The sequence below is a fragment of the Ambystoma mexicanum genome, chromosome 3p (assembly GCF_040938575.1).
Source record: "Ambystoma mexicanum isolate Mex_15411 chromosome 3p, UKY_AmexF1_1, whole genome shotgun sequence".
Lineage (NCBI taxonomy): Eukaryota > Metazoa > Chordata > Amphibia > Caudata > Ambystomatidae > Ambystoma > Ambystoma mexicanum.
In genome coordinates this window covers 514,670,584-514,696,791 of record NC_090925.1, presented here as the reverse complement: position 1 = coordinate 514,696,791, position 26,208 = coordinate 514,670,584, and the positions used below count along the sequence as shown (strand labels likewise).

Below are 26,208 nucleotides of genomic sequence, written 5' to 3'. Positions count from 1 at the left end.
GCCGCTGGTGCCAGGTTCATGGACGTGTTAGCTACATGGTCCATTAACTTGGCTCTGAGAGGCTGAGCCATTCAGTTCAGGGTGTGGCGTGGAACTACTTTACCTGAGAGACGGGATACGGGATACGGAGAAGAGGACTATTTTCTTGGAACTACTTGCAAGGCTATTTAAACCGCACCCAACAATCTGAACATGCTTCGCGTTATTCTGCACTCCTGCAGCGTAACACTCACCGTGTCAGATCAGCTCTTGATTCCTTGTGCCACGCCCGTCCAGAGTCTTCCATCCATCGGCACCTGCGAACAGAGAATTACAGGAGTTATTTAAGCATCGAAGGCCTTACCTGCAGTACATCCAGATATCATCTCCTGCTTTCCCACGGACCGCCGCATCTGCAGAACAGAACGAGAAGTACCCTCTCGGGTAGCTACTCACCGGATCGGCCCGCTCCAGGAACTTCATCGGGCAGTACGTCACTCAGCAGCGCGCTGCAGCTCGACACCGCCACACGGATCTTCCATTCTTCTTCCTGCAATCGCGCCGTACCTGCTGAACAGAAAAAGACAAGCAGGTTAGTCGCACGTAGCAAAGGAAAGCTAAAGAGGCGAACATTCGCGCGCCCAGCACAGTGCTATACTTACCGCCAGGAATCCTGAGCATCATTGTCAGGAGAGTCATCCATCATCCAAAGGTTGCTTAAACGCCGCACCTGTAAGACAATAACGGACATTAGTTATCTTGAACAGAAAGACTTAAAGGCAGTTATTCCAAGGAGTTATTGGAATAGAGACTTACCTGCTTACTCCCAGGCCTTCTACTTCAGCAACCTCCTTCGGATCAGTGACGTAACTCGATCCAGGAAAGACTGTGAACCGCGCCCCTGCCAGAGTGTGCAGGACGGAGAGCTTGCCCATTAAAAAACCGAGGTGAGCCAAAAGAAGAGAAGGAAAGATCGGAAGGAGGTGAAACCACTGACCAGCTCCCTTCAGTAGTTAATATCTTGTTTTGACTTGCAGGCGAACATCTCCTGAAGCAAGGACTAAGGGGAGACGCAAGCTAGCATCTCCAGCCAAGCTGAGCAGCATCAGGACAGACATCACCCTACGCACACGAGCACGCCCCCGTGGAGACCACGTGAGCGTGACAACTAGAGACAAGAACAATGGAGGCGGAAAACCACCCTGTGCGAGCACAGCTACGAAATTGAGAAGAGGGCAGACACGCTGAGCGCACTTGAAGCCCGCTGCAAAGCACTCGAACTCAAGCAGGAGGACTCAGAGAACCGCTCCCGCCGCAACAACATTCGCCTGAGAGGGATCCCCACATCCATTCCAGAGGCGGACCTCGAGCATCATGTGAGAGATCTTTTCCGCTTCATAATCACCCTGCCGGACCACTCCCCCCTGGTGCTTGACAGGGTCCACAGAACTACAGTTAAATCCAACATCTTGGCCCCGCCAGAAGTCCTGGCAAGAGTACACTACTTCAAGGTCAAGGAGGAGATCATGCGGGAGGCTAGGAGCTCCCCACGAATACAGTTCAGGGACGCCTCAATCTCCCTTTACCAAGATCTCACCGTCACCACACTCCTGAAAAGGAAAGCACTAAAACCGGTGACGGAATGGCTGAGGGAAAAGGGTGTATCATACCATTGGGGCTTCCCCACAGCCCTGATTTTCCCCTGGAATGGGAGCATCTGCCACATACGCAAACTACATGAGGCCGAAAAACTATTGAACCCGGCAGCAGGGGGAGAAACCAACAAAGAGGAAGCGCCCTCAGACCAAGAAGACCGGCAGAATTCTAACCGGTCCTGGTCCCGGGTGGAGAGGCATCGTCAAAGAATCAGAGGACCCCCCACTCAAGAGCAAGCGCCCAAGCAACGACGGCTAAGGTGGGATGACACCGACAGCCAGGTTCCCCCGGAACCGACAAGCATTGCCAAAAACCAGACGCCAGCTACTAACACTGGACACGCACCGAATTCTTTAAATAAAACAACACTTCAACCTCACATACAGCTTTCACCGCCACGTAATAGGGCTGGTCCAGTTGACCAAGTGTTGTTTTAATGGGGGGAATAGAGGGGTGGCCACCGAGGGGGGACAAACCCCCAACACAGGTCCCAGCTCACCTGGCAGCCGCCCGCACAGGCCGACAATAAGCAGAGGATGATGGTGCCCACTAGCTGCAAACTGCCCACACCGAAATGGGGTCATCAATTAAGAACCTGACCCTGATCACCTGGAATGTCCAGGGCCTCAACTCCCCCAGGATACTGAAGTCCATGGAACACCACCTTACCCAGCTGGAGGCAGATGTAGTCTTTCTACAAGAAACCCATCTCCTAGCCACGGACGAACAGAGAGTCAAATACCAAAGGTTCCCTAAAAGATACTTTGCATCCTCTGGCCAGAAGAGGGGAGGGGTGGCAGTCCTGCTCAGTCAATCAGCGGCACTGACAAAGGTCACGGTCAAACGGGACCCCGAGGGCGTGTTCCTAATGATTAAAGGCCTACTGTTCGAGCTCCCAATAACCATCATAGCAATTAACTGGCCAAACAAAGACCAGGCGCGCTTCCTACATAGGATCCTCCCAGTCATATCGTCCTTTGCCGAAGGCAAACTACTGATTGGAGGGGACTTCAACATCACCCTGGACCCAACCATCAACAAGACCTTGCCGCCCACTGGAACAGACTTCACGAAGGCACTGGGGTTCGCGGAATTCCTAAGCGAGATGGAGACAATCGACGCATGGAGGCTGGCGAACGACAAGACTCGCAACTACACTTTCTTTTCGCATGTCCACAGGGGTCTCTCCAGGATAGACCTTCTACTCATCTCAAGCTCGCTGTTCCGAAGCATCGTGAACATCCACATCAGCCTGAGAGTGATCTCCGACCACGCCCCCAGTCATAGCACAGCTCCAGACAGAAGGCTTACCAACACCGCGACACAGAGCCTGGAAGCTGCTGGACTATCTCCTCACTGACATTGCAGACAGCCGGAGTTGTCGGAAGCCCTCACTAACTACTTCACAGAGAACGTGGTAAAAGGGCCTACAGAGGCTATGGTGTGGGATGCCATGAAGCCAGTGATCCGAGGGGTCGCCATGAACTGTTCAGCAGCACAAAGGCACAAAGGCACCAGCACCAGCTAAAATCAGAAGAACTGGAACCAGAGGCTGCACAGAAAGAGGCAAACCACAAACGACGCCAAGCAACAAGGTCATGGAACGAGATAGGCAAAGCTAAAGTAGCCCTGGAAATGCACCTGGCAGACCGTACAGCCCGAGTGTTGACATACACTAAGCAGTACTATTACCTGAACTGCAACAAAGCCAACCGCCTACTCACACATAAGCTCAAGAAAATACACACCAGGAACAACATTGCAGTCCTACGGGACCAAGGCGGGACCCCACGCTGCTCTGAGGCCGAAAAGATGACCATCATGACCGAGCACCATAGGAAGGTAATGTCAGGGAACCCTACGGAAGAGACAGCACACGCCGCCTACCTGAGCACGATCCCAAGGCCACCCCGCACCCACAGATGGACACCCTGGAAGATCCTATATCCTCGGAGGAGGTGTCTGAAGTGTTCCGCTCCATGAAACACACGGCTCCTGGCTCAGACGGGCTGCCCGCGCCATTTTACAAGAAATACAACCACATCCTGGCCCCCTACATAGCTTCACTTTTCAACTCCTTCCTCGAAACTGGCTCCACCACCCCCTCCATGGAGGATTCGGTCACAGTTTTGATTCCAAAACCAGGAGCAAACCTAGAACTCTGCGCGTCATTCCACCCAATCGCTCTACTGAATATAGACTCCAAAATCTCGAAGTTACAGGCACGCAGGCTCGCCGGGCTCCTCCCAGACCTCATTCACCCGAACCAAACGGGTTTCATTCCCAGGCGCAACACCGCAGACAACATCAGGCTCACCTTAAACATCATTGAGACAGCCAATAGAACTGGAGAAGAGCTAGTGGTGGCCTCGCTCGACGCACACAAGGCGTTCGACATGCTGGACTGGGGCTATATGAGGGAGACACTGTGTCACTATGGAATTGGCCCAAAATTCTTGAAATGGACGATGGCTAACTATCAGCACCCCACCACGACCCTGAAGATCAACGGCGCCAGATCCCCAAGAATCGAAATCACTAGAGGCACATGCCAAGGCTGCCCCTTGTCGCCTCTTGTCTTCGCCCTGTCAATGGAGCCGTGCGCCTCCAGAATCCGGCAGAACCCGGCAATCCTGGGCCTCAAATTCAAGGACGATACCTACAAAGCGGCCCTATACACCGACGATGTACTGCTAACACTTACGCAGCAAAGCACATCCCTCACTGCGCTATGGGAGGAGCTAAGCAGCTTCAAGTCAGCATCAGGGTTCTCAATCAACCCCACAAAGTCCACAGCACTGGGCATCAACATTCCAAGACTCTATAGCAGCCTGCCTCCCAATCCCATGGGCCAGATCCCACTTAAATCACCTAGGCGTCCGCCTACCGAAGCTAGCAGAACGCACCTACAAACTAAACCTCCTGCCCCTGCTGAAGGACCTACAGTCGGATATGGCCCGCTGGTAAAATCAGGAAATATCCTGGCTAGGAAGAATGGCAGCACTCAAGATTAACTTGGTCCCTAGACTGCTCTACCACTGCCAAGCTCTCCCGGTAGCAATACCCAAACAAGCCAAACAGAAACTGAAAGCAAATATGCTAACATTTGTTTGGGGGGGCAAGAAGCCTCGAGTAACCAGGAAAGTCTTACTTAGGAGTCCCGGGTCCAGAGGTCTGGGAGTCCCTGAGGTTGAAAGGTACTGCCTAGCCGCCCAGCTCTCGGCGGCATTGATTTGGCAACCTGGCATCAACAAGCCTGCTGGCAAAAGCTGGAGGAGGACTGGAGCCAATACCCACTGGGATCCCTCCCACACATCACACGGCCCAAAAATCCCCCTAACGCCGGGCCCCTCTCGACCACCAGGAACACAGTAAGCAGCTGGAAACAGGCAGCAAGGAGGTGGAACTGCAGGAGCACAGTGGGTCCACTCTCTCCGATCTGGGAGAACCCAGACTTCACCCCAGGCCAAGGGCAGAACGTTTTTTCTAAGTGGAAGGCGGGAGAACCTGCAGCGCGTAGCGGACTTCTACGAAGGAGACTCTCTACTCACCTTCGAGGATTGCAAGAGAAAATTCCAGGTACCGGAAACTGAGAGATTTCACTACACCCAGCTCCGTCATTGGTTGTCAAATGACTCAATGAGAATACATGGGCACAGAGAACTGACAGCACTGGAGCTCACGCTAATGACAACCCCACCCAGGGGGAAGATTTCCACCCTGTACAGGCTGCTGGACAGGGCAGACCCCGACTCTAAGGAGCCCTGCATGACACGGTGGGAGAGAGACCTAGGCCGAGAACTAGACAGGACCAGCTGGGAGCGCATCTGGAGAAGAACCTACAAGACCTATAAATGCGTAATAAACAAAGAGGGAGCCATTAAGGTCTGTTACAGGTGGTACATGACACCAGAAATCCTTCACAAATGCAACACTGCTACCCCCACACTGTTGGAGGGGCTGCACAGACACAGGAACGTTGTTCCACCTCCTCTGGGAATGCCCGAAGGCAGAGAAGTTCTGGAGGGAGGTCCTGGAGCAAATCCGACACATCACAGGCCTATCAATACCGTGGGACCCCGGGATTATCCTACAGGGAGACACGGGAGAAGGACAGTTCCCGATGACCGGCAACCTTGCGGACCTCTGCACACACCTACTGAGTGCAGCCAAGATTTAAATCGCCAAGCTGTGGAAACTTCAGGAAGGCCCAGCAATCCCTGTGTGGTGGGTCAAATGCTGGGACATCGTCGCAGCAGAGAAAATTACTGCCACCCACCTGGGCAACCAAAACAAGTTCCACAGCACCTGGGGCCCATTCCTGGACTTTGTGGAAAGATTCCCGGGAGTGGCCAGACAACATCCAGCGCTCTGCTGGCTAACTAAAATGGACTAACATCCTAGCGGCCCCCTGGACTGGCGCACATGGCTGCCTACCCTATCGCAACCACAGCACCCATACCCTGTAACTTCGGTCTGAAACTGATGCGACCCCTCCCCCAGACCACCCCGGAACTCACCCCCATTCTTTTCCCCCCTTTCAGTTTGTCTTTTTGTTCTTTTTACCTCAGTTGAGGCATGTTTTCTTTTTCTTGTTTATTATGTTTCACTCAAAAGCATGTCACAAAGAATAATGAAGCCTCTGTTGTTTATAAATGCCAATAAAATGTTACATTGGAAAAAAAAAACTCAGATGGAGTTCATCTTAAATGTCGTTTATTTTCTAGGTCCAGCACGATTGGCTGGTCTCGCCAGTTGTGGTCTCCCTAGATTGAGAGCCTGAGAATAGGAGAGGGGCCCGAAGGGATGGATGAGTGATGTGTTATCGGATGGGGGTGAGGGTGGCGGTGGGGGGGATTTTTCACTCTACATTGACTCTTGCAACTTTATCTTGACTGGGACGAGTATGAGCATTACAGTAATGGTGCCCACTCTCCTCGTGTACTCTTTGCACTTGGTTTTGACTGGGACGAGTATGAAAGTTCTAGTGATGATTCTCACCCTCTTCAGGTACACTTGAGAGTTTATCTCGACTGGAACGTCTATGTGTGTTCCAATAAGGATTTTCACCTTCCTCATATGTTCGAGACACTTTGTCTCGACTGGGACATGTAAGTGCGTACCAGTAGTTATCTTGCGCCCCCCTCCCAGGTCTCCCGTTCTCCTTGTTACCTGTATCGCTCAGGGGTAGCGTCACCAGGGTTTCTAGTACGCCAGGACCCTCTTCCTCAGAGGTCAGGTTGGCATCTCGTTCCTTCGTTCTTCCTCCATGCCGCTCGCTCGCAATGCCCTTCTGAAAATGGTATCAGCGTCATTTGGGGACTGCCAGGTCCACCATGATACATTCATGCCACCACTTCTTACTCGCTCTGTCTCAGGGTGCCTTGCATCTAGCTCAGTCTCTCGGTCTCATTGCTCCTCCAGTGACACACGCTAGAAGCTGCACTCCGACTTCTGTCCACCATCAGATGCTGTGCGTCCAAGTTTTTCTCAGCCTCTCCCTCCCAGCTGATTTGAAACTTGTAGGTTTTCATCTCACCAAGTTCTCCGCCTCAAAGTTTTATGATACTGCTGTGGGACTTCCCCGGCGTAGTGTCAAAGTCCTTCTTTTCAGTTTTATTTCCACTCCCTATTCTTCAATTGGTTTTCTTCATCTCAGTAACATAAAAGTGCCTCTTCATAGTTACAATTGGAGTGTTTGGTTGACAATACAAAAATTAAGTATGTTTTTCATGTTTTCTTTCACTGGTTGTTTTTGAAGACGGGTTAGGAATATGTTGCTTAGGGAGTTTCTCTTTCGAACGGGAGCCCTTGTCCCCAGAGTGGGAGTCTCTCCTGGTGAGGTGCCGCTTGCCTCTACCTCTAGGGAGGATATTGCATAGTGGGATCACAAGGACAGGCTCCCCTCTGGGGAGAAGTAACAGAATCCCACAATTCGTCACACTACCTACATAGACAAACAGTTTACCTTCTGCGCAACAGTAATCTGCTTACATAATAACTGTTGATTTTAAAAATGCTAAATGCCCTTTTTTTTATCTTCAAACTGATTCATTAACATTCTTGTGCTGAAAGAGAGCTATAAAATTATGTTTAGTAACTTCTGGCAATGTGAGCACATGTAAAATGTATAGTCCTACAAGTACCAGAATGTAATATGATGTGAGCCTAATAGCCAACACTGGTTGATTATTTCTCACCAATCATGGGACAACTTAAGATCCTTTCAGATGGGTAATACTACTTTCAATACTGAAAAGCTTGTGTAATAAAGTCACATGCTTGTACTTATTTTTTCACTTAGGCATGCAACTTTGTAGAGTTATAATGTTCATAACATTTGCAGTGCAGTTTCACAAAATGTCTAACTCATTTTCATTTGTGTGACTCAAACAAACCAATATGCAGCATCATCAGCTGTCCAGAACAACTTTGACCAGATGTGAGAGCAGAAAGGTAGTCTGTGCCCTAAGGCAATGAAGGTGGGCCTTGCCCCTAATGCCATGCCCTATATATGCAACTGTGGAACATATAGATAGCATAGGTTTCAGATGAAAACCCCAAGCTTTACCATGCTGGCTACATGTTGAATTAGCGAAAGCTCAGCCTTGATCAAATGGATTATTTACCATTTTTTCACGTATTGGGTGAGGACCAACTGAGGGAGGCCCAAGTTTCTCATTGAGTTAGTCCTCTACCAGAAGGATTTCAATCTTTGTTGGATTTAGCTTTAAATAATTATTGCACATCCTCCAGCCCTGCATGGCTATCATCCAGTCTATACACAACATGGGTTCTTGCCAGACAGAGTTTTCTTTACTACAGGATGATCTTTGCATCATCAACATAGTTGACAAATTGCACTCTGTAATATCAAATATGACTGACGCATGGACGGACATACACATTAAAATTCAGAGGTAATGGACCTGACCTATGGGGTAGTCTATAAATTAAATTGATTGGACAGTAGTGGAATGGTGAGAGATGCTTTCATTTCCATCTGTGAGGATTGCAGTGCTTGCCAAAGTACACCTAGCTCCTGAAATCCCATGGCTTAGGTTTTATGGTGGATGACACTCACTTATTTATTTATTTATTCAGATTTGTAGAGCGCATGTCAGCCCGTGGGCATCGTGGCGCTTGTTACAGACAATGTCTTAGTTACATAGGATGCAATATTTACATACAATTACAATATTTACAATAGACATGTACACATTAGCAGAGCAGTATATTTACAAGGATTCCTGAAGGTTTCCTATTATTTTGCAATGAATGAGGTTTTCAGTTTCCTGTGAAAAACAGAGAGTGAGTTTTCCGCTCTAATGTCTGCAGGAAGAGCGTTGCAGGTCTTGGCTGCGATGTAGGGGAAGCTTAGACCTCCGGCTTTGGCTTTTTTGATGCGTGGGATGCAGAGTAGGTTGGTGTATTGAGTCCTGGTGGGACGGGAGGAGGATGGTTTGAAGATGGTTTCTGATTGATAGGACGGGGCGGAGAGAGAGGCATTTGTGTGTAAGTGTGAGGATTTTGAGAGTGATCCGCTCTTTGACCGGGAGCCATTGGGCTGAGGGCCTGACATGGGTGATATGCTCTCTTCTTGGGATACTGAGAGCGGCCCGAAGAGCATTGTTTTGCGTGACTTGTAGTCTGTTTAGGTTTTTGGCTGATGTGCCTGCTAAGAGTGCATTACAGTAGTCCAGTTTGGCTCCAATGGTTGCTCTCGCTATAGAGAGGCAGTTGGGTTTGGAGAGGTAGGGCTTGATGGCGTTTATGAGTTTGTTGGTGTGCGCAGATGAGGAAGTGATTGCGCTGACTTGTCTAGTCATAGATAGTGAGGAGTCAAGGTATACTCCCAGAGTCTTTACGGTAGTGGATACGGGGATGATGGAGTTGTCAATGGAGAAGTTAGCGTACAGTTTGTCAAGTTTGTCTAGGGTGTTCTGTTGACCTAATATCATGATTTCAGTCTTGTCTCCATTGAGGCAGAGGCCATTAACTGCCATCCATGCCTTGATAGTGGAGTAGATTGTGTGGAGAGCCATAGCGTCTTCATTGTATGATCCTGATAGAGGTAGAAGTACTTGTGTGTCGTCTGCGTAGTTCGTGTATGTAATGCTGTAAGAGTCGAGTTTGTCAAAGAGGGGCTTGGTGAATAAGTTGTAGAGTGTGGGTGCAGTGCATGATCCTTGAGGGACCCCGCAGTGGATTGTCGTAGGGGTGGCGTTGGCGATATCCGAGAAGACTTACATGGCTCTTCCCTCTAGGAAGGAGGTGATCCAGAGAGCTGACTCTGTAGAGAAGTTGGCTGAGTGTGTGAGGTGTGAAGTGAGAGTCTTGTGATCAACCAGATCAAAAGCAGCTGAGAGATCTAAAAGGAGCAGAAGAGCAGGCTTGCCTGTGTCCATAATTTGGGTGATCTGGCTCTTCAGATCCACCAGGGCTGTTTCTGTACCATTCGGAAGCCTGATTGCCTAGTCCCGAGGATGTAGTGGGTTTCCAGGAATTGTTGGATTTGGCAATGTGCGGCTTTGTCCAGTAATTTCAGGAGGAATGGCACTGTGGTTATTGGTCTGTAGTTATTTGGTTGTAAGGGGTCGAGAGTAGGTTTTTTTTAGGAGAGGCCGGACCCAGGCCTCTTTGAGGTTAGCTGGGATGATGCCGGTTTTAAAGGACGCATTGATGAATGCCGTGAAGAGCGGCGCAAAGCAGTCTGCACAGTCTTTGACGAGTTTAGGTGGGCAAATATCGCCTTTACATGGGGAAGATTTGAGATTTTTCAGTAGGTTGATGATTTGTGATACAGTGACGTCTCTGAAGAAGAAGTCAGGTATGGTGGGCTTGGACGAGGTGGGTGGGGTGTTGGTGGGTTTGGTTTCTGTCTGTTGAGGAAGTGCTTTGCAGTGGTCTTTGATTTTCTTTTGGAGGAGGTCAATTTTATGTAGCATGGCAGCTTGAATGCTGGTACACCAGGCTTCATCTTTGATTATTTTGTCTGGTGTATTGGGGGGGGATAAGCTCATTAAAAATGGTGAAAATCTCTTTAGGGTGTGATTTGGCATTAGAGATTCGGGTGTTGAAAGCGTTGGCTTTTGCCTTGGTGATAGCTATCTTGTATTGGTGGGAGATTAGATTGAAATTGTTTTTGGTGCTAGTGCAGGGGTCAGATTGCCAATTTTTTAGTGCTGCTCTTTTGTCAGATCGCATAGATTGCAGATCTTCAGTAAACCAAGAGTTGGCGTGTAGAGATTTCTTTTCTTTTTTCCATTCGAGTGGTGCTATTTCATTGATAGCTTTGGTGATGACATCTTTGTTGATGTCTGCTAGAACATTGGGATCATTAGCGAATGGGGGAGCTAGCTCGGGGGTATTGAGGTAAGGACGCAGGTTATCCTCTGTGGGTTTTTTTGATCTTCTAACTTGTGCAGCGCTAGCAGGGGTCAGAGTTTTGTGGTTTTTGGTGATGGGAATAGAGAACTCGATGCAGTTGTGGTCAGTCCAGGGCAATGAGAAGTTAGAGATGATAGTGGAGAGGCAGTTATGGTCTGCAATCCAATCAAGGATGTGGCCTTTGGCGTGAGTAGGACTTTCTACTTTTTGGGTGAAGCCCAGGTCGATAAGTTCCTTGGTAAGAGTGGCTGCAGATTTGTCTTTAGTATCGTTGAATCCGAGATTGTGGACCCCTAGTAGAAGGGTTTTGGTGGAGCTTTTGATGTTATTGCTGAGGATGTGAATTATGTTATCCTGGGAGTCTGGGGTGTTGCCTGGGGGGCGGTATAGTAGGTGGATGTTAATGGTGCTGTTGGGTGACAGTGTGAGTTTGGTCGATAAGAGGTCAGAGTTGTTGGTCGAGGGGTGACTGACAGGTCAGAGCTGGAGGTTTTCCTTGTAGATGAAGGCTACTCCGCCTCCTATTCGATTTGGCCTGTCTTGTCTGAGTATGGTGAAGACAGGTGGTAGTGCAAGACCAACGGCAGGGCGTGATGCTTCATGTAACCATGTTTCAGTGATGGCAAATAGGTCTATGTTATTGTTGATTATGAGGTCATGAATATCAGATGCATGAGCTGGGAGTGATCAGTCATTGAGGAGGGCACATTTGATGTGCGGTGTGTGTGGTTTGTTTGTGGGAGTGTGAGTGGTGGTTGTAGCTGATATGTTGAGTGTGGTGGTATTGTGAGATGTGGCGAGGTGGACTGTGGGAGAGTGGGTGTCCCATGCGGGAGTAGCGTTTGGAGGTGGTGCGGGGGCTCAGTCTATAGTTTCTGTGTTCTGTGGGAAGGGGTTGTGTGCTAAGTTCTGTGGTTTGTGTGCGAGCTCTAAGCCTTTCTCGTCTATGCATAATTGCGACACAGGGTGTGTGAGGTGGCATGGTTAGTGTGGTATCTGGGGTAGCGGGATGCATGGGGTAGGGGAGTGGTCTTAGTGTCGTGGGCATGTGGGGATGTGTAGGAGTATGGAGTTGTAGAGCAGTGAGTGTTGCGAGGAGTGTGAGCAGCGTGGTGGTGGCAGCGGTGGGCTTGCAGGACACTGTGGGCATAATTGTATGCTGGGCGGGGCTGTGTGAGGAGGAGGACACCGTCAGGTAGAGTGGACCTAGCCAGAGGTGGCAGGAGTGAGCGACTATAAGGTACAATACAATTCAAATGTGGTCTGAAAGCGACCATAAGGCACAACACAATTCAAATGTGGTCTGAAAAGCGACCATAAGGCACAGCACAATTCAAATGTGGTCTGAAAAGCGACCATAAGGCACAACACAATTCAAATGTGGTCTAAAAGTGACCAAGAGGCATTACACAGATCAAATGTGCAGCGATCAATGCTACATTCAGAAAGGCACAGTAGGGCTGAGATGCAAGGTGGGTGAAACGTGATGGATACAATGAGTGGGCGCTTTGATATGGGATAACATATTTGGGGTGGATAGTAACGTGATACCTATGGAAGCAGTCAGGTACAAAAGTAAGGGGCGCAAGTAGTATAGTCATTAGGCAGCGTTGTTAAGGCAGCTCGGTGCTGGTCCATTAATATATTAGGGAGTGAGCAACAGAGTTAAATGAATCCGGGAGGATGCAGTACATGGAATCAGAAGTACATTTGGCGACTGGGCGCTTAGGGACCAGGTGTACTGCATTAGTTGTTGGGCGTGTGCATATTCACTAGTAGTAACAGGGTTGGAGTGATAATGCAATAGTGTCACAGGTGGTTGTAGTGATTACCTTAGCCGTGCATGTGGATTGGTGTGAGCAGGGGTTCTGGCCGACGGCCTGACGGCAAGTGACAGGCTCGGGACAGGCACTGTGAGAGCCTTTGTCGATGTGTGCCTTCGTTGAGGTGGGCCGGCCCGAACTCGCCTGCCAGCTCGTGATTGGTGCACAAGAGCACCAGGAGGGCCAACCAGGGCGCAGTCAGGCCAAAATGGAGGAGGATGCACTTCTCATTGTGCATGCGGTTTGAGTAGCACAACTCGTGGTGCTTAATGGAGGCTGGTTTCCGATTTATGCCTCAAACGTGGCAAGAAGGTGAATCTGGCTGGGTACAGGCCAATGTGCAGCTAGCATTAAGGCAGCTGAAATATGCTGCAAAAATACAGCGTTCTGCCGCGAACTTCATGGGAGGCTTCAGGGGAACAACAATCTCAAATCATTAAACTCAGTTGCTACCATGGTATCAGTTTTGCAGTGTGGTCAAAATCCCACCTTGAGTGGATCAACTAGATCAGACTTTTCCATGAATCCCATGAAAACTGTTGAATCATTGAATCACCACCAACTCCCAGGGCTTAAAAAGTGGGGGCTAGTTTCAAGGATCGTCCGGCTCAGCCACATGAGTTATCAGAGCATTATTCAAATCAGTGGACAATTAAAGGGAGGATAGGATGTGAATCTGAATGGTTTATGAGAACTTGGGAGCCAGCGTAAGATTATTCTAGCATTTCACCAGCAGACGGTCCTTTGGCGAAGCAGAGCCTTTTCTTCCCTTTCATACAGGGATTTCTAGAGCTGGAGTGAATGGACTGAAAGCACTGAGCATGTTGTGAGATGGAATAATGTCTGGGGAAACAGATGTCTCTCTCTCATGTATGACCTTTAAATGGGACAACCGCTGTTGTATCTCCAGTGGATATTCATCATGTTCGAACTAAATTATAAAGCAAGCGCCTCACAACAGGCCTGGGATGGTTCAATTTTGTTACTCATCACCTTAAACTCATCTAGAAATACTTTATTTTGGAGCTAGCTGGTTCCAACATCATGGAAGTGTCATGTTTTCAAATAGAACATATGTGTGGTTGCTATCGTTTAGCTTGTAGGTGAGACTGTATATTGTCCAAGTCGTTGCTTTATGTACACTATCTAGACTTCAGTTAACATAGAAGTGATCTACTTTGCAGATTTATTTCCGTGGATAAAATGTTAATTTCTCAGAAGGGGATTGGCATTGTGTTCTATGACTAGTGGTGTTCCAGCCTCGAATGGTGGGGGTCACAGACAACAATGGTGGCCCCCACGGCCCCTGAATGTTGGTACTCTCAGACCTGAGCTTAATGGGTCCTGCTGACAGCCCATATTGGTAGATCTTGCAATTCCTGAATGGTGGTGCGCTAAACTCATGAAATCTCACACTCCCAATACAGGATGCTTTATAGATTGTGTGGAGTAGTTTCTGTATGTAATGAAACTGACAGGTTATTGATAAACGATTCTCGAATGGTTGAGCTTAACTGAAATGCTTGCGCCAATACCTCTTAACCACAGGTAATTCTGCCGGGCATCACTCCATTCCATCGTTCTTCTCTAGTCTTTGCCATCACAGAAGCAACTAACTATATGCAGATGAGAGTCTTGCCTCTTACCCCAAATGGGGCAGTTTAATCTCAAAATGCTAGGCCACATCCACTCTGCACAGGTACACAGGAAAACTCAGACATGTTGGTCTTTGTGGGTGATGGGGCAGCTTGGTGCATACTTCCAGCTCATTCACATCACCCTCTCCTCCCTATACCTGGCATGACAGATCTGTGGTAGAGGCTTCTGTAAATGTGTGCACGTTATGACCACTTTCTGCCACTCTACGTTATTCACCTTCCAGCAGGGGGTGCTGTCTTCAATAATTAATTGGTTGGAGATCTTTACAGAGCTCCATGTTTCTTTCTGGCTTGCCACCCCAACTAAGCCCTCCGTTGTGTAGAGTGCATGTACAGAGCATTACAGAAATAATTCATAACATATTACCTGGGCACCAGGGGTTAAACAGAAGGACGAAGTCCCCCAGCTTGTGGACCGATGTATGAAGTGTAGTGGATACCTTCAAGCGCAGGGAGTACTGCCCAATGGCGGCATTGGCAGGTGTGGTGACAGAGACTGTCCATGACTGCATGTCCCTTTGTTCAACAGCTGCACTCCAAGATTTTTTGTCTCTGAGATTCGTAATTGCAAATTCATGTTCTGGCCCATTTAAATTGATAGATTTCAGCCCTGTGTTTGATGGGAACAAAATAGTTGAGTTAATCGCAAGTGGTTAGGAGTCTTGTTTGTTCTTTTATCAGTGATCTTATAATATCATCTTCGTTTTTAATAAAGCACCTGCAACTACAGAATGTGCTGTTTTATATCAATGCATAGAACAGGTGCTACTAGTGCTAAACTGATTGATACTCCCGGCACCGATCTTAGAAGCTACACCACCCCGCTGAGATTTAAATAAATGACAGAGGATAGGTGCGGTTGATTTTCCCAAAAGCAGTCTTGATAGATTTTGGGCCAAAATTAAAATTGCTTGCACATTTTGAATCACCAGTATTTCACTTTAAATGTTCACCTGCAGAAATAGGCTAAAACGCACTTCATTTAAAATGTAAAAAAACGAATTGTTGCAAAAACGAATTGACTCATACATATGCAATTCTTTTAAACAGACTGATTCATTAAGAGAACATTTTTAGCAAAAGAAAAATAGATTCTTGATTAAAAAGAATAACATTTTGTTCGAAAAACAAGTTGATGTGTGAAGAAACAATTTGCAATTCAATTGAAAATTCACTGGAAAATCCTCCCCAGTTTGCTACAGGGTGGATCAACTCATTTTATGATTTTTCATTTGGACGCACAATTCATACGAAACGTTGACTGTGCACAAACTGTTACCTACAGGATACCAAATGATTTTGTGATCATAGTAAGGCAATGAGCTCCTGAAGATGTAAGCGTGCATGAGAGATTACCTGTCTGTGCAACGAGGGAGAGTTTTTTTAGATTCTTCAAGTACTTTTTGATTTCTTTCCTGAAGTGCACGATGATGGTGAACTGCTGTCCTCTCCTCACAATGAGGGTCCCCGTGCTGATCTCGCTGGTGCGATGCTCCTCATTATTCCTTTGTGCGTTAAAATCACACTTTACTACCTGCAAGGCTGTAGAAAGATAGGACGTGTCAACATGGAGTCTAAAAAGTGGGTGCAGAGGCCCAAGGACATCACTGCAGTGCAGGGGAGTTGCTAGGTCTGGAAAAGACCCGGGGCTATGCTGACGTCGGAACTGTTGGGACTGGGGGCTAGCTAGCCTTTTGGCTGTAGCTCCTGAGATTCTATCGGGGCTACAACCAAAAGACCAGGGGCTATAGCCCCCTTAGCCCCTCCCCAGCAACGCCCCTGCTGCAGTGTACGGGGTAAACCTTTATAATCTTTCTTGTCTGTCTCTGAAACCTGACTGGTGTGAATACCCTGTCAAAAAGGCATAATTGTCTTAGGTGATAAGAACATTCAGACATAAATTGGAAACCCAACCTGGACTCTGGCTCAGGGCTCATATGTGCCTGGGTAATTTATGGGAACGACAAAATGTTTAAATATCCCATTTTATATAGCGCATTAAGCCTGATTCCACCTGCTTTTATGTGCTGAAATACTAGGTATTACATGTACCCAATTTAATGTTTATCAATGTATCAACCTCGGATGGGTAAAGTGTTAATTCAGTAAGAGTCAAACCTGTAACTTTACGGTCCACACAGACGACTAAAGCGAGTACTTAATTTGCTGAGCTATCTTAACAGCATGATGTCATGGATGGTTCAGAAATGAGTCAGTTTATCTAAGTATGGAGCAATAGGTTACTGACATGCAAAAACGGTATCAGCAGCAGGGCTCAGTACATCTAAATTACCAATAGTTTCAGACAAAACACATTGGCAAAATGGCTCTGAGTGCTATGCAAGATCACATTACATTACAAGGAGAAAGGATACATCTGATACCTAGACGGAAACAGCTGCCAGAAATGGTGGGTGGTAGAGGACACTGGCTGCACCTTTTCCTGCATGTTGTCGATCTTTAATGGCAGCTACTGGTTGAGTGAGTATTAATATGGCTGTTAACTTGGTTGTTTCCCACATGAGTAGGACAAGCATTGAATAGGAAGGTCTGCTGAAGCCCACTGCAGAGGCTTAAGGATTAGTCCTGGCCTAGATCATCCAACATTTCATGGACAATGAGACTGTACTTACACAACGCTTCCAAACAGGGCCAGTGTAAAGAGTGCTTTCTGGCCTAGGTACAGTTACACTTTGATGCCCCCAAACCCGTGGCACAGAGTGGAAACCTATGCTTCAAGAAGGCAAATCTGGAATGGGTGAGGGCACATGGGAGCTGCTCAAATAGTTGTATTCCAAAGAGGGATCGGGTTGCGAGTCATTTCACAGCTCAGGAAGCAATACTTAAAATCCCGTAGACTTGCATTCTGCTGTGTTGCTCCCCATCTTCCAATTCCATTACCTCAGTGATGCATTCCAACACGCTACAACTAGTCAGTCCAATCACTCACTCAAGGATCTGGACACATGTTTTGCTGTGGCACATCCTGCGCCTGCGCTGGGTGTTTGAGAGAAGCTTAAACTGCTGTGGGTGGGTGATACATTCTTTAAATTGACGTTCTTGGCACCTATTTAGTTGTATTAACATATGCTGTGACATTTGTTTTTCCTATTTGAATTACTAGGCTCTGTGCATTTATTAGGAATGCTCCACCGGTTGCTTGAAGGACTCAGCAACGGGTGGATGGGCTCTGCTGAAAATGTAGCCTGGCATGAGAGCGGATGTGTGCAGAAGCTTAGGAGACTCAGGGTCTCTTGGCTATTCAGAGATTAACCCAGAGTGAAACAGGTAAAGGGAGACGCATGGGTGGGAGAGTGCTCCAAAAGAGATCTCACAATTGTGTCTGAGAAGTTTTTAGCATTACCTGTGAGAAGTTCTCTATTGCGAATAGGCATCAATCGAGCATGGGTGTTAATTCTACTGTGGTAAGGCGCACAGAGCTAAAACCGCACAAGCTCAGCGTGAGTGGGTTGCAACCCAGAGAACAAGCTAGCTTAGCTTTTCTTCTTTCTCAGTAAGACAACAATGCGAATGTACATCAATCAGCACAGTTTACATTTTTCTCACTATCTTTGTAGGATCTTAGTTAAAGCTTGCACTGTTCAGAGTTTGATGCAGAATAAATGGATAGCAAACATAATGGAGGGTGGATGTATTCTTGAGCCCCAGACTACAGCAGACAAAACAAAGGTATCTCTGCATCCTTTTTTATTTCCAACACAAGAATCCTTGAAGATCACAAATCATGCTCTAAACATCAATTCCCATAATAGAAATTTAAAATGAGTGTGGGAGCCCCTCTACTGAGAATGAACATGGGTCAAGTACCCTGTTTTATGCAATTTCTTCCATCACATGGTTGTAGACCCTCATGAGTGGAAGAAAATCCCATAGAACGTGGTATTTGACCCATGTTCGTTCTCAGTAGAGGGGTTCCCACACTCCTTTTTAATTTTGTAAAAATTGGAGTTTCACCCTAAGTAACCAAGGGTAATCCAGACATGGACCCGTTGCTCACTGTGCCTTAGAGAGGCTCAGCTTCACCTCACTGAGGAGGCCCAACAAGGCCGAAACACGTGTCTGGGGCTACTGATGGCACTCTTGTTCAGAGGAGATTTGTCTAGCATTTTGGTGCTGGACTGCCCTTTTGGGTGGGACAAAGACTGATATGCAAATAGATATTTCTCCTCTGTGAAGGGTGCAATGAGCTAAAACCTGGTTGCAGACCCTCCTGAGTGGAAGGAATTCCATAGAACAGGGTTTTTGAACCATGTTCGTTCTCAGTAGAGGGGATCCCACACTCCTTTTCAATCCCCTAATGGAAATTCCTCTTGCCTTGATAGACATGTTTTGTACTGGATCCAGTTATCGCTTTTTGGACATCTACTGAACTGCTATGTAGGACATTCCAATTGACTTCAGTTTCAACATGGGGCCAGTTAATATGATTTTACATCCCTGGCCGGAGAGCTTCAACCACTGTCATGAGCCCGCTACAAAGGCTTGCAACCATAGCTCCTCCGCTTCCACGGTTGTAAAGACATAATGGCATGATCATGACAAACTCTATTTCCTTTGGATGAGGTAGAAAGGTCAACAAAGTATCTCCTGCCCTCTCCCCCACACCCACCCCTATCGGCTGTGCCAATATCCATCCAACAACTCATATAAACCACTAGGTGGACAAGTAAAGGGAAAAAGCCACACAACAGCAAGACCCAGGAAAATAAGGTATGCTACGCAACATCTGGATCCCAGTATAAACCATTTGTAACTGGGCAGCAGTTTATCTATTTACTGCGGCAAAGGCAACGGGGCTTTGTAAAACGTGACATTACAACTACACAATAAAACACAGGCCACAATTAGAATTACACAAAATAACATAATATAATTGAAACAATTTCCACTTGAGGCCCAACCCGTGCTGTTTGTTTCAGGTGCCAGCCTTGGAAAGCTCGTGCAAACGGCAGAGGTGCGCCCTACAGACCCCGCCTAACAAAACAGTCCCATTAATCAGGCTGTCCCGCGCCCCTGCTTGCACATGGCCGCTTCTTCTGTGGCTTGTGCTCACTCCGCCATATCCCGCATGCTTGTGTGACCTCACCTTGCCCCATGTCTGCCCTCTGCGTCTGCTCCTCTTCCTTCTCGGCTCGGGAAGGTATAAAGCCTTTTTCGGTCCGTCAGCTCTTCCACCCCAGACTTTATAAACGTCGTCACTGCTCGTCTCTTCCTCTCGTCATCTGTAAACACTTGTTGATTCTCCCTTCGTGTTCATAAATAAAAGGAAACGTCTTGGCCGCTTCTTCTGTTGGTCTGCTGTTTTTCTGACAATTTTCAAAATTGTTTCGCGGCGGGCGGGAACAAGGGGCAGCTGGGTGGGGCGACAAGGGCAGTTTACTTTCCAAGGCGCGCTTATCTGCACTTGCAGACATGCCTAATTTCTGGGTTATCTTAAAATATTTCCTTTGAGGACTGGTCGGTGCATACGCGTTGTAAGGGCAAAGCAGCACACTGCATGAAAAAATACGTGTGTTTATTTAATTTGTGCAATAGGATGCGGATGCTAGAATTGTTTAATTCAAAACAGGGGTGGTCTGAGAGGCCTCCTGCCGTCCAGGCAGAAAGGGGAATTAGCCAGTCCGAAAAATGTTCACTATTCCTCTCAAAATTGTGAACAATTCTGTTCTGTGAAGCAGAGACCTCACTCCCCCCCAGCTTCTAGTGTCTTCCTTACTTCTTAGCATCCAACTCAAGCTCTAGTTGTCGTTTTAAAACTTTGCAAACCCCCTCTCAGGTGCTCGGTGTCTTTCTGATAGTGTAGGGCCAATTTCAGGCACCAAATATTGTATATATCATCTCAGCACATCTCTATTAGGTTCTAGTCAACGTTTAGGCTTTTCAGCACCCTTATTTAGCAGTTCTACTCAACATTTAGGCTTTTCAGCACCCTTATTCGGCTTTAGGGTCTTTTTAAAATTTCTCAACACAACACTTCGCTAAGGCTCTAGGCACTTTCTATAATGTTAACGCCTGTCTCAGATTCTAGACTTCTTTCAGACTTCTCAGGGCCCCCATCAGGCTCTAAATGCTTTGTCAATCCCCTCAATGGCCTTAAGGTTCTAGGCATTTGCCAAAGCTCCCAGGAATCTTTTCCAGCATTAGAGCCCCCTCCCCCTGCCCTTGGAAGCCAAAATCTTGCTCCTCTTACGAAACTCCTCATGAGCCCTGAAAGGCACGCGCTACCCTCCCACTTCTATTACATTGTATCGGCTCTAGAAATTTGCAGGTTGCCTCATTTCCCATCATGCTCTGCTTTCTGGCACATCACACTTGATGAGTAAAGGTGAGATGATAAAAGTCAGGACAGCCATCTTAGATTTTCTCACCCACTCTTTCTTTGTGGAAAGCACAGCATGGATCTGCTACACATTGAAGTGAGAATGAAATTGAAAAACAGATTCCTAGGTACTCCCAGCTTTATTTCTGGGTATGTGCATCACCTCACACCAGACACAATACTTTAAAATGAGACGATTCAAGGGGGACTGAAAAAGGCATCCGTTCTAGTACGAGCAAAATCCATGCCAGTGCGGGGTTCAGACTTTGCCCCTGTCCTGCCCCAAGGAGCCTGAATGTGTGGATGCAAAGAGAGCGCAGTAGGGAGGAGGGGCTAAGGGTTAACGGGTGCAATATAAATGCTCTTTAAATAACAGTAATTATGGCCCTTGTATATTCTGCTATTTAGTGTCCATGTTCTTTTTTTTTAAGTGTTCAGAAGCAGCCAAATAGGGCATTTTGAGCTACATGTTTCATTTCAGAAGGGAAATTCTTCTGTCTTTATTTTCTTATGCGTGCGTCTATGTACCCAGGCATGTTTGTCTGGTCAACTCCTCCCAGATTGCCTCCTGAAACCATTTAAATTAGCTTGGCCTTTTATAGGAACTTGAACAGATAGAAAACACTTTGCACACCTATTTATGTTGTCTTCTAAATAGATTTTTTTTTTTTTAGCAGTAGTAGGATATTTGTGAGGTATACACTCTCTGGAGTTTGAGGTGCAGGAGAAATGGTCACAACCTTGGCATCTAGGTTGGAAATATTATAGTAAACAGAAAAGTGTTCCCTAATGGGGAACTCCTGTTCCCTGCACATTGTCAAATGTCTGAATAAATCAAACCAGTAACTTGTGTGTGGTATCTATTATGCATGATAATACATCTATGGATAAGATGGCTACCATTACAATGTACCACTATTTTTAGTGAAAATTCATCAGTCTCAGATAACCGTTAAACATAAAGTTAATACACAAAAGAACTTCAAATTACAGTTTTTCTTAATATCACAAGAAATAGAAATGTATTGTGTTGTTGGCCCAACACGTTTCGAGTTAATACTCTTCTTCAGGGGCGAAATCATATTTTCTTAAATTCTAGAGAAATAACACAAAAACAAATGACCCAATAAGGGTACATATAACTTATTATCTTCAATATATATATTATACATTTTTTTAAATTGATTTAAATAGAATCACAACCATTCCTCTTTGTCTTCAAATCTCATTTTGTTATTTAATGAGTCTGTTGCAAAACTAATGGTCATACCAAGGGTAATAATGTATAGCCTATCCACCTTTTTGTCAGTTTTGAACTCGGTAGTGTTAAGGTGGCTGGTTCTTTATATAGAGGTCATTAGGTAAGGCAGGCGGATGCTAGGACAATGCAATGCATATGATGATCATTTCTACACATAAGCTAAGTAGCTAGGGTAACTTTCACTCATAATATACAATCATGGATAAACAAATGAATAATTTCTTTTAGAATAGCAAAGGTCACGGTGCTAACCTTGGGGTAACTTAGTTTTAGGATGAGTTCCTGTTGGCACAGGGTTGAAGGAAAATCATCTTATTAAAATGTGGAGAATCTGGTAGTCCTCTTGATATCTTACTGCAAAATATATATAAATATGTTTGTTTGTTTGTTTATTTATTTGTAGAAAAGAGCGCACCGGCTGTTAGGCATCTGGGCGCTTGAAAGATTTACATAGTTACATATACATGGTTGCAGTATGCGTGGTGGTATGACATCTCGTACAAGTATACATAAACATGGTTGATTGTACATAGGTGGGAAGCATTCCAGTGAAGGAAAATATATGGTTACAAACATGGGTTAAAGGTACAGGATAGGTATATATACAATGTTATAAGAAGTCATGGGAGGTAGGGGGTGTACATATATACAATATAGTTATACAATATACAATATAGAATAGGGTTGTCAATGGTCATTTGCGCGTAGCCATTGTTTGACATTGGTCTTGAAGGCAGGGTGTGAAGGTAGTGCTCTTAATGAGTCAGGTATGGCGTTCCGAAGTTGAGCCGCCAGGACAGGGAAGCTCGAACCTCCTGTTTTTTTAAGTTTAAAGTTAGGGATTCTGATGCTGTTAGTCTGTGCCTTTCTGATGGGGCGCCCTGATGTGTATTTGGTGATTTTCTCTGTTAAGTAGATAGGTGCCTTATTGTCAAGGCATTTGAATGTCAGGTTAAGTGTTTTATACTTGATTCTATCTTTGATAGCTAACCATATAATGGAACGTCTATCTTCAGAGATGTGTTGGCCTTTAGGGATGCCTAGAGCAGTAGTTCTTATGGTGTTGTTTTGGAGGGTTTGAAGTCTGTTAGTGTTGTGATTGCTAGTGCCCAGGTAGAGTGTGTTGCAGTAATCCAGTTTGGACATGATTAATGCCCGTGCTATGGTGATACAACTGTCAGTGGTCAGAAATGGTTTACATGCGTATAGGAGTTTGCATGTATAACTAGCTGCAGAGGCTGTGGCATTAACTTGTCTATTGAGGTTGAGCGCTGAATCGAGATAAAAGCCTAAGGTTTTTACTTCGTGACCGACTTTTATATTGATGGCATCGATGGTGATGGAGTTGTAGTGTGTGTGGAGCTTGTTCAGTCTGTTAGTAGATCCTATGATGAGAAGTTCAGTCTTTTCATCATTAAGACATAGGCCATGTGTGGCCATCCAAGTTTGTATGATATGATATATTTGTTGATGTGTTTGACATCTTTGTCATATTCTCCCTGAATGGGGATAAGGATCTGGGTGTCGTCAACATAGTTAGTATATGCGACACCCAATTTATCAAGAATGTCGAAGAGGGGCTATGTAAATATGTTATACAAAGTGGGAGAAACGCAGGATTCCTGAGGTACTCCACAGGTAATAGGTACTGGGTCTGCTGATGATGAGGGTGAGAAAACTCTGATGGTTATAATATCTAAGAAAGAGTTGATCAAGGTGGAGGCCTCTTTGGAAAAATTAGCAGAAGATTTGAGGTAGTTACATAAGACTTTATGGTCGACCAAGTCGAATGCCGTGGATAGATCAGGGAGAACGAGAATGGATAATTCTTCCTTGTGGTTGGTCAATTGGTTTTTAAGATCGAGAAGGGCCGTATCAGTTCCGTATCTTGGCCTGAAGCCAGATTGTTGAGAGCCTAGTAGATAATTGATCTCTAGGTAGGATTGGATCTGGAGATAGGCAGCTCTGTCTAAGATTTTGAGAAGAAACAGGACTGTCGTGATCAGTCTGTAATTGGTCGGGATACTCAGGTCTAGGTTAGGCTTTTTTAAGAGGGGTAGAACAGAGCAGGGTTTAAAGGAGGAATTAATGAAGTTGGTGATAAAAGGAGCTAAATCCTTTGCAGCTTCCTTGACAATAGGGCAGGGCAGGTATCGCCAAGGCAGCGGGATAGTTTGAGTGATGTGATGATGAGTTCTGTCTCTGTATTAGAGATGGATCTGAACTTGAATTGGTTAGGCACTTTGGTTTGTTTATTAGCGAGTTCTTGCAAGGTGGCTTCTTGGGTTTCTAGAGCAATCTTATGGAGTGAGCTTTTTTTAGCTACAATTTTTTCTTGGAGCATGGTTATTTTGTTGCAAAGGGCATTTTGTATGTTTGTACACCAGGTTTTGTTTTTGGTGCACAAGTCATTAGGAGCGATTGGGGATTTCAATTCTCTGAGTATCAAGAAGTTTCCCTGGTACTTGAGTTAGCTTTTTTAATTCTATCATTGAAGGTTTCTTTTTTGTATCTGTTTGAAAGAGAGGTAAGGTGATTTTACGACTCAATTGATGGATTCTTTTTCCAGCAAGATTCTGCCTGTCTTTTTTGTTTGTGCAAGGTTTTTAGAGTAGGGGTAAACCAAGTGTTGAGATGAGCTATGGGCTTTTCTTTACTTAGTTTTAGTGGAGTGATGGTGTCTATGGCTGAGTTTATAGTGTTATTGTATAGATCAACCAATTCCGTTGGGTCCTTGGGCAGGTGGCGGTGGTTGGTGATAGGCTGACTCATAGGTAAGTAACTTGGCTGTTGGCTTAAAAAGAGGAGGCATAAGGTAATTAGTCTTACCAGTTGCCAATAGTATGCGGTCAATCTTTCAAATCCCAGTATGGTATTTAACTGTGGATCAGTGATCAAAATGAGTAAATCTTCAACATGTTATTTCTGATAGTCTGGAATAGCGCCAAATATCTGTGAAAAAAAGGAAGGAGATTTTCAAGCTACTAATTAACGGATTGATCGAGGGGTAGATAGGTCCTGCTGTGTGACTTACTTGAGGTAGATTCAAATCTGGAAGACTTTGAGGATAAGTAGTGGAACAATACAAAGATCTCAGTAAATCTTCTCGCGCTAGCTTCTTAGTAACTAGAATGGCATCCAGTCACTGGAAAAAATAAAGTAAATATAACATCAGGCTGCTGGTATAGTTACAAGGATGGATAACTGCTGAGAAAACCTACTTTAAAACTTACTTCCAGTATTGGTTAAACAGGAATACTGCAGGACAACTTCTAACGTTGAACACCGACGAATATAGTAGTGAAATCATGCCCAACTGGAAAAAGTCTTCAAGAGTTAACTTCCTAGTATCTACAATTGCGTCAACTCTCTGGAAAATATATATAAATTATCGTCAGGCTGCAGTTCAAAAGAAAAGTAAAAATGCCCAGTGAAAAAGTCCTAATTAGAAACTTACCTCACGTTATTGGCTAAACCGGATAACTTTGGGGCACCTTCTAGTGTGGATAACACTCAGGAGCGACTGCTGGAAAAGTCTGGACACAGTGGTTGTTTATATGTGGCAAGGGGAATTATGTCACTCTGTGCATGTGTGGGTGAGGTATTTTTTAAATTTTTATATATTTCAACGTTGGTTGGATTATAACAATGTTGAGTTGACTATGTTTGAGACATGATCTCCGTAAGGACATGTGTTTAGACCAAAACTAATATTATGTGAGAAAGTAAACTTGTTGACGTCATAACGCGTGAATGCGTTACTCCAGAACGGGGACATTTGTATGAAGTACTGTAGATTGATTGTGAATAGCCCACTGGTCTGTTCTAGTGAAAAGGTCACCAGATAGCTTGGATTAATTAAAGACGACAATTAGTCTGTTTCTAGCTTGTATTATGGAAAAACTTGCTATTATATGGCTCATGCGCCATTTGATTTTGTATGTTTTTTGTAAATCTTTATGCACAAAGAGGCGAGAGGGAAGGAGATAATGTTATGTAAGTAACATCTAATGTTCTAAATTGTAAAAAAAAAAGGGGGTTATTAAACCTGCATGGAACTTCTGTTGCTGTATGGGCATAAGTCTAGGAATTTCTTCATAA

General features: G+C 45.7%; 1 protein-coding gene across 1 annotated transcript in view; it reads right to left on the bottom strand.

Annotated features, from left to right (window-relative positions):
• Positions 1-19,860, bottom strand: part of LOC138580555 (protein-glutamine gamma-glutamyltransferase 5-like) — a 148,269-nt gene extending 128,409 nt beyond the window's left edge. The window contains exons 1-3 of the mRNA XM_069651187.1: positions 19,614-19,860; positions 15,863-16,048; positions 14,874-15,116 (exon numbers count right to left, since the gene is read on the bottom strand). Of these exons, the coding sequence (XP_069507288.1) occupies positions 14,874-15,116; positions 15,863-16,048; positions 19,614-19,623 (439 nt within the window). The 5' untranslated portion in view covers positions 19,624-19,860. The remainder of the gene's footprint in view (positions 1-14,873; positions 15,117-15,862; positions 16,049-19,613) is intronic.
• Between the last annotated feature and the right edge of the window lie 6,348 nt (positions 19,861-26,208).